Source organism: Coffea arabica, chromosome 1c, assembly GCF_036785885.1.
Source record: "Coffea arabica cultivar ET-39 chromosome 1c, Coffea Arabica ET-39 HiFi, whole genome shotgun sequence".
Lineage (NCBI taxonomy): Eukaryota > Viridiplantae > Streptophyta > Magnoliopsida > Gentianales > Rubiaceae > Coffea > Coffea arabica.
Genome location: NC_092310.1, coordinates 34,854,380 through 34,863,212, shown reverse-complemented (window position 1 = coordinate 34,863,212; position 8,833 = coordinate 34,854,380). Strand labels below are relative to the sequence as shown.

The window sequence follows — 8,833 nt, the reverse complement described above, 5'->3', positions numbered from 1 at the left end:
CAAACTTAACCGAATTAGGGTTTCCTTTCTAGCCATAAAACCCTGATTTTTCTATACCGAATATCAAATAACCCTAATATCGACTTACGATCGGACTGGGGCCTCACACCAAGACTGGCGGATGTAACAAATAATCCTTGATCTTATCAAAAGCTTGTTGGCATTCTTCACTCCAATACAATGGCACATTCTTTCTCAACAATTTGAACAACGGCTCGCATGTGGCAGTTAGTTGGGCAATGTATCTCCCAATAAAATTGATCTTTCCTAAGAAACTTATCACGTCCTTTTGAGTTTTCGGCACTGGCATATCTCGAATTGCTTTGATTTTCGCTGGATCTATCTCTATGCCTCTTTTACTAACAATGAAGCCCAACAATTTACCAGCTGGTGCCCCAAAGGCGCACTTTGTAGGATTTAGTTTCAAATTGTACTTTCGCAACCTTTCGAACAGCTTCTTCAAATCAACCAAATGGTTCTCTGCCCTTTTAGACTTGATTATGATGTCATCCACGTAGACCTCCATCTCCTGGTGGATCATATCATGAAATAGGGTGGTCATGGTCCTTTGATACGTAGCTCCGGCATTCTTTAAACCAAAGGGCATCACTCGGTAGCAAAATGTGCCCCAAGGGGTGATAAAAGCAGTCTTCTCCCTATCCTCTTCTGCCATCAAAATCTGGTGGTATCCAGCGAAGCAATCACAAAAAGATTCAATCTCATGCCCAGCGGTATTGTCCAGGAGAATGTGAATATTTGGCAAAGGAAAATCATCTTTAGGATTGGCCTTATTGAGGTCTCTATAATCAACACAAACTCGCACCTCTCCATTCTTTTTTGGAACAGGGACTGGATTCGAAAGCCAAATAGAGTAATGGGAAACAATGATAATGTTGGTTTTGAGCTATTTTTCAATTTGCTCTTTTATTTTGAGGCTCATATCTGGTTTGAATTTTCGGGGTTTTTGCTTTACGGGTGGAAAAGTAGGGTCTGTGGGCAACTTATGCACTACCACATCAGTTGAAATACCAGTCATATCATCATAGGACCATGCAAATACATCCTGGAACACAGTCAAGAATTCAAGCATCTCCTTTTTCTGCCTCTCATTCAAATGAATACTAATTTGCACCTCCTTAACTTCATCTTTAGTGCCAATGTTAACCTTTTCTGTTTCTTCCAGGTTCGGTTTTGGTTTCTCCTCATATTGTTCAAAGTCCTTTGCAAAAGAATCGAATACCTCCTCATTATCACTCTCGCTTTGAAGCTCAGATTCCCAGACCTCCAAGTCGTGAGTGATATAGAGATTGCCATTATTGAATTCCAGAATAGTGATATCCAAAGGGTCAAATAGTTCAATTTTTGGCCATCTGAAAGAATTAACGAATGTGGGATAATAAGCAAACAAACATACAACAAACAAATGAATAAGCAATATGACAAACGAATAAACAAAACAACATGACAAGAACCACTTGTGTATTTTCATAAAACCTTTGATTGAAAGCGAAAACAAAAGAAAGCAAGCGGAAACAATATTTACATGTGCAAATTTTAGTCAAAGGTAAAGATGCTTTCATTAGCTATTTACAGATGCAGAAGTACTTTCATGAATTCGCATGAATGACAAACCCCTTTAGTTTTACCGCAACTCCTTCTGAATGGGCAGAAACTCGGCTGTCCAATTGGAAATTGATCCTTCAGGGATGTCGGGAAACTCGGCCTCATCTGGGAAACTGTCTTCAAATGTTGCCCCAACGAACAATTGGGCCAAACTAGTTTCGATTTCGTCAACTAGATTAATCTCTGACGTGATCACCTCGGTTGGTCGTGGAAAAGTATAATGCAGTGGTGGAATATCAAAGTCCTTTTGCCTACCTTCTTTCTCTGCTTTCTTGCGTTCCTTCATTTCTTTGATGTCTCTAGCAGTTGGTCGGAAACCCAAACCGAATGAATCCTTTTTCTCCACAATTTCCACTGGTTTCAGAATTCCTTGTAGATCACGTCCCAGCCCTTTGTCAAACTCATATCCTCCGCGGATCATTTCCTTAGCCATCATGACACTGGCCTTTGACAGAGCTCGTTCCTCTTTTGTTATCCAACTTACGGAGACGATATCAGCTGTGCTATGAGGGGTCACTGTGGCATTTCGGCTACCATCTTCTTCGGACCCAGAATCAGCAATTACGAGGCAATCCTCCTCGGTAAAGATAGTTATCAATTTGTCATTTACTATGAATTTCAACAATTGATGCAATGAAGAAGGCACAGCCCCGGACTTATGAATCCACGGCCTTCCAAGTAAAATATTGTAAATACTAGGAAAGTGCATAACTTGGCAGGCTATTTGAAACTGTGCGGGCCTCATCTCGACTACTAAATCCACTTCTCCTATAGGTTCTCTTTGTGCTCCATCAAAACCCCTAACTATGATCCCTGAAGGCCTTAGCTTGATATCTTGCAACCCTAGCTTTTCCAAAGTACTCCAAGGACAGATATTAAGTGCAGATGCATTGTCAATCAACACCTTTGGCAACATTTTCCCGTTGCACCTCACAGCTATGTACAGAGCTTTGCTATGTCCAATGCCTTCTGCTGGTAATTCATCATCGAAGAAAGTGATTTGCTTTGTAGATAATACATTCCCAACTACATGTGAGAAATTAGCAACCGAAATGTCCTTAGGGATTTGAGCTTTAGTGAACACTTTGAGCAACGCATCCCTATGCATATCCGAAGAAAAAAGCAAATCCAACATGGATATTTGGGCGGGCGACTTGCTTAGCTTCTCGACTACGTTATATTCGCTTCTTTGCAGCCTTTTAAGAAAATCCAAGGCTTCCTTCTCAGTAATTGTTGGTTTAGCGGGCAGCTCGGGGCTGTTTGTTTGAATTGGAACGACAGCTCCAAACGGACTTGCAATCCTCCTTGATCTAGTGACCACTGACACCTCTTCTTTGGCAACTGCCTTTTCTCCAATTTGTATGACAGGTTCATCGTAGTTCCATGGCACTCGCTGCAAACTTAAAACAGGCTCCTGCTCTGGGAATTCGATGACCACTGGCTCCAAAGCTTTGCTCTCAGCTGGAGTGAGATCCAAAATAAAAGGTCTTTTATCCTCCTCAAACGGTTCATCTTCTATTATGAATGGTCGGTCTGTGACCCTAAACACCTCAGCTTCCCCTTGCCAATTTTTGGACTTGCTCCGCATAATCTGCGTCGTCCAGAATGACCCCAATGGTATTAGTATGTTCCGGCAAGGGGTTCCTGTTTATATTCGGCCCTTGTGCCTCCCTTTTCCTGATTACAATCTCTCCGGCTTCAATCATATCTTGAACTTTATGCTTAAGAGCCTTGCAATCCAAAGTTGAATGTCCGGGTGCCCCTGAATGATAAGCACAGACAGCTTGTGGGTTATACCAAGCGGGCATGCCATATGGATAGGTAGGAGGGGGTACCATACCAATTTTCCCCGCGGCCTTCAATTGGTCATACAATTGGTCTAGAGGCCTGCCTAAATTGGTAAATGTACGGCTAGGGGCTCGGTTGTAAGGTTCAGGAGGTTGAGGATGGCTGTAAACAGGTCTATTTGGGGGAGGAAATCTTGGGTTATTTGGAGGGCGAGGTCGGTTTTGGGGTGGATTTGGTTGAGAAATTTGAAAAGGAGCTAAAGGTGGGTTAGGATAGTTTGGGCGAGGTTGAGGGTGGTGGATATTGGTAGTATATACATGGTGCGGGTTTGAATAATAAGGGTAATGTGGTTGGTAGGTTAGATTGTGTTGATATCGGAGTTTGGGTGAAGGGTTCTGGTTCCAGATAAAAGTTGCATCCCCCTCTTTCTTTTTAAACTGCAGCTTCTTTCCACTACTCCCTTGCCCTTGCAAAGCTTCTACTTGTGATTTTAAGGCAGAGACGTTAACAATTTTTCCGGATCTCACAAAATCATCATACTCTTCGAGTTTATTCACAATCGCAGCAAATGAACATCCGGTCATACGGAAGATTTCTTCAAAGTGTGGAGGATCATGCGCCTTTATGAAAGTGCGAACAATTTCATCTTCGGTCATCGGAGGCTCAACGTTGGCAGCTATCTTTCTCCATCTTTTGGCGTATGTTTTATGATCTTCAGATGGTCGCCTCTTTGTGCCTTCCAAAGTAGTTCTGGTCGGTGCTAGCTCGCAGTTATGTTCGTATTGTCTGATGAAGGCGTTGGATAAATCAAGCCAAGTCTTCACCTCCTCTGGCTTTAAGTTGGAATACCAATCGAGGGCGTCTCCTTCTAGACTCTCTGGAAATAACCTTAATGGCAAGTTTTCATCATCCACTGGTTTGCCCAACTTGTTGGCAAACAAACGCAAGTGTGTCTTAGGGTTGCCTGTACCATCATATTTATTGAATTTCGGGGTTTTGAACCCTACGGGCAACTGTACATTTGGAAACAGGCACAGATCATCGTAGTCTAACACCCCTTGTTTGCTTAAACCTTGGTTTTTCCTGATGAACTCATCGAAACGATCCAACCGCTTAAGTAGCTTCATATCCACCGGGGCAGACGACTCTCCCACTTCTGGCTTGGTTTGAACAGTGTGCTCTGGCACAACAGGCTCTGCGGTAGTCTGATAAAAAGCTTGTGGATCCAGAGGCATGTTTGGACCACCTTGAGGCTGAAATCCTTGCCCATAGGGAGGATAGAACGGAGGATTTTGAGTATAAGTATACTGCAGGTTGAAAACTCCCTCAAAAGTGGTTTGAATTGGAGGAATGACAAATGGTTCGGATTCCAGTTGTTTGGTGGGTATAGGCTCGGGCTGCACACCGCTACTAATGAGCTCGTCGATCAACATCTTTTGGGCGGCCATTTCAGATGCCATTTTCCCAAATTTGGTGAGTAATTCAGTCAACTGAACCCCGGGACTTGTGGCTTCCGGCTGGGTAGTTACAGCGGTCTTATCAGACGATTCTGGCTGAGTACTCATGTCTACACGATTCCTTTGGGCTTTACTTCGGGATCGCGTAATAATGGGACTTTTCCGATAAGCTATTTTGAAACTTTACCTGAGGATGCAAAAGACATCTTTAGATAAACCAATCGTTACTAGATTTCTGCAACTTATAAAAAAGAGAAAAAGAAAAAGATATGAGTTAGTAATTGTTCAAACAATTCAGATGCATGTCCTATGGGGGGGTCCTTTTTGTGCCAAGGGTAGGCCTAGCATGATGCAAGCCTTCGGGGTAAAATCCCATTTCCAAACCTGTAAGTGAATTTAGAACTTTGAAATGGAAAGCTTCTCATAAAATGTGGAAGAGTTCAATCTTTCTTTACAACCTCGTCAATGGTCTTAGTAACCATGTTTACAAAATCCCTATATCTCAAGAGACTTGTACTTTGTGACTCTCTAGAGCTTCCTAAACTGAGCTTACGAGCTCCTTCCCTAATCCTATCAAGGGCGTCTATGGCTTCCTCTAGTTTCTCATTCTTCTTCTTCTCCCTCCTCAACTGCACTTGGGTATCTTCTAAAACTCTGTTGGCCATTATAAGCTGGGCTTGAGATTCCTCTAATTCTTTCCTTAGCTTCTCCATTTGTTCTTCGGGACTGGCTGATGCTGATTATTGCCTTGCCCTATCATGTTCCACCTTTTGTTTGATCCATTCATTGTACCCAGGCATAACTGCAGGTGCCATCTTGTTTAGCAATTCCAACTGCAAATTCTCAAGACCTTGCAAATTTCCTCAAGCCTCTAATACCATACTTCGACTCTCGGTCACCGTACCCAATCTGAGATTTTCAACCCCTTGTACCATAGGAATGCTTTGCGGGTATCCAAACTGTCTCATAACCCTTTGTGGAATTTAGGCGACTAGACCATTAACTCCAGCTAGAGGGATGAAGTCATGTTGAGTGGTCCTAAAAGTTGGGTCTCTAACTTTGGTCCAATCTATAACCCACTGCACTTTTTATGGTGTCAAATTGTTGAACTCCTCAATAAACTGGCTTGACGACATCACGCGGTAGTAGTGGCTGACTCTCTCTCGATGTGAATCAATCCAATTCTCAACTAAGAGACAAGAACCCAAAGGGTTAAGTGATCTCTTCGCCAAATGTTCCATGATCCACATTTGAAGTATTAAATTTGAAGCATAGAAGAAACCCCCTTTCCTTTGGCAATTGGTAAGGGCTGAGAAGATATCCGCTATGACAATGGGTATCAAAGTTGGTGTCGTTCCACGAATTCCTAAAAAAGACTTTGGATTATGTTGATTGTTGCAAATGTCACTTTTCCATGCCTTTGAGGGAATAGCAATAAGTTGATCAAAACCAAACCAAAAGCTTGCACACGCTTCTCTTCCCATTGCCCCCTTGTTATAAAGAAATCGCTTTGATGGCGCTCAAAAGACTCCTTTTCCCCAAACCGGTCATATAAAAACCTCAGTGGACAAGATCTAGCGTCGGGGTGTTGGTCTAAACTATTGTTCCTCAATCCAAAAAATCTGCAGAACTGCTCTCTCGTTCCCCCGCTCGGGTATATCATAGGACTGTCTTTTCCCGGTACTTGCAACAATCCCTCTAACTCTTCTAGTGTCGGGGTGAGTTCGCACATTCCAAACCGGAAAACTGAGGCATCCGGATCCCAATAATTGATCAATGCTTGGATAGCAGACACGTTGGGTATTATGTCGACAAGGCTTGGTAGATGCCCCACATATTGGAATAGCCCTCCAATCTCATAAGACGGGTTATTCTTCCACTGATTCAACTCTCGGGGGACTTGGTTGAGCATTCGACACTGCGTCATCTGGATGGGGAGTTCACTTAGATACCGTTACCTTGGGATTTTACCCCTTAGGTTCATTTACAAAAAGAGTAAACGTGCAGATCCCAAACATAGGGTTAAGTACCCATGGGATTATAGGATTGGCTCATCCCTAATATGGAAATGCCTAAATGGCGTTCCTTCTAAGGTTTAATGCATGATGCCATTTATTAAAGCGATGTAAATATGTAACAAATATGGCCTAAAGGACATAAATAATGCATCGGGGGGAAAAGGTCTAAAAATGAAATGTACTTATTGAAAATTAAGTGTAATAACTGAAATTTAAACATGTGAGTTATCTAGCGGGTAAGTCACTAAAAGAGTGCCAAAGAGGCCTCTTATTGCTAAGGCACATGAATGCAAGCAAAAAAAACAACGAAATGGTTAGTGCAATTGATAGTACACATAACATATTGGGAGCAATTAAGAAAAAAAATACACTAAAAGCATGTAAAAGGGGTGGAACCCCTTCCCTCGTGCCTAATGTGCTTAAAAAGGGTGAGGCTGACTCTAACCTAGGAAAACTTTAACATGGATGCATGAGGCTGGGGCTCACTAATGCAACTAGACTCGATAAGGTTTAAAAAGGTTCCCAAGCCTTCAGACCTAAGGGAATGGGTCGTCAATCCCAAGACCCTCGGTCGGTGGCTCGAGCGATCCCCTAGGTACTGCTATGGGCGCAGAGCATACCATCCACATACCTAGAGAAACCATTCCTAATCCTACAAGGCGGTGTGGGAAAGAGCCCACGAAAATAAAAATAAAATGGGATAACAGTAAATAAACGTGCACGTATGAAGTGTTCCCTATTTTGAAGGAAAGGGTTGAGACCCAACGCGAGGCTCTAAAGGTGACACACCCCCCAAATGCAATGCAATGCGCGAGATAAAACAAATAATACATACATCCAAGCAACCAATCATACATACGTGAGTGAGGGAGTAGTTTGATACGCGCGCGCGGCAAAAGGTCCTAAAATGGAAAATGCAACCCTAATATCCAAATGCTACGCATAACAAGGGTAGAAAACGGAAAAGAATGGCTAAATCAAATGCTTGGACCCACTTAGGAGTCCCCAGTGGAGTCGCCAAGCTGTCGCACCCCACTTTTTGAGGTGTGAAAGTAGTGTGTAGGATATGTATGTGAACGTGTGTGAAAGTAAAAATAAAAGGCCGTGGGATTGTGAAATGCGACGGTTTGGCCAAACAAAGGGTTTTAGATAGAAAAGGAGTCGCCACTTGGTATAGAGTTAAGGTGTACCAAGTCACCCAAGAAGTGATTTTGTTTTTGGAAAGAAAAGTAAACAAACCCTTTTTAAAGAATTTTTTAGGTCTACGGAACCAAAGAAAGGGATCGGGGGTCACATTTGATAAGGGAGAAGGCAAAGGCAAAGCCTAAGGCACTCCCTTACCCTAGCCAAAGCTAGTTGCGTGACTTAGCCCTTCTTTTCCTAATTCTTCTACCCAAAGTATGTGTTGCATGTTGGATGTGACTAATGGATATGAAAAAAATGCAATCTTAAATCTAAAATGTCTCTTATGAGGCTTTTGGTCCCAATCACATGAATTGTGATGGCCAATAAGGAAAACTCTCATAGAGGTCACGGGTAATGCAAATGAAAACCCAAATATGAGTGCAAGTGTGAAAATGTAAGAAGAATGCAAAATAAAATAAAAATAAAAATACAAATGTAAGTGCAAGTGTGCAAATGTAAGAAAAGTGCATGTGTGCAAATGTAAGAAAAGTGCATGTGTGCCAATTGAGAAAATAAAGGTATTTGTGTGCAAGTGGATGAAAATATGGTATAATAGTAGTAAATGCAGATAAGTGCAACTGGGTGCAATTTGTGAGGTAGAAAATAAATAAGTGATAGGGAAAGAAGAGAAATGTGTGAACATGGCATGTGGATTGAGAAAAAATATAAGTAGTGAGAGAATGTGGATGAAGAAAGTGAGGAAGTGATATGATAAAAATGAGAGTGTATGAACCTAGAGGAATGCATCAAGTCGGGTACGGG

The 8,833-nt window shown here is 42.2% G+C and overlaps 1 protein-coding gene across 1 annotated transcript; it reads right to left on the bottom strand.

Annotated features, from left to right (window-relative positions):
• Positions 1 to 1,001: 1,001 nt before the first annotated feature.
• On the bottom strand, positions 1,002 to 4,646 carry LOC140005186 (uncharacterized). The gene is made up of 4 exons (XM_072045676.1): positions 3,729 to 4,646; positions 3,309 to 3,479; positions 1,719 to 3,214; positions 1,002 to 1,008 (listed from the first exon to the last, which is right to left on the bottom strand). The coding sequence occupies exons 1-4, from the start codon at positions 4,644 to 4,646 to the stop codon at positions 1,002 to 1,004; spliced, it is 2,592 nt and encodes an 863-aa protein (XP_071901777.1).
• Between the last annotated feature and the right edge of the window lie 4,187 nt (positions 4,647 to 8,833).

What these genes read in the sequence shown, in the direction of transcription:
- LOC140005186 (XM_072045676.1), bottom strand. Translation starts at nt 4,646, where the DNA reads ATGCCTCTGGATCCACAAGCTTTTTATCAGACTACCGCAGAGCCTGTT. An exon ending in ATTATTCAAACCCGCACCAT is followed by an intron (nt 3,480 to 3,728) that starts GTATATACTACC and finishes GACCAATTGAAG; the next exon opens with GCCGCGGGGAAAATTGGTAT. An exon ending in TGATTGAAGCCGGAGAGATT is followed by an intron (nt 3,215 to 3,308) that starts GTAATCAGGAAA and finishes TGGACGACGCAG; the next exon opens with ATTATGCGGAGCAAGTCCAA.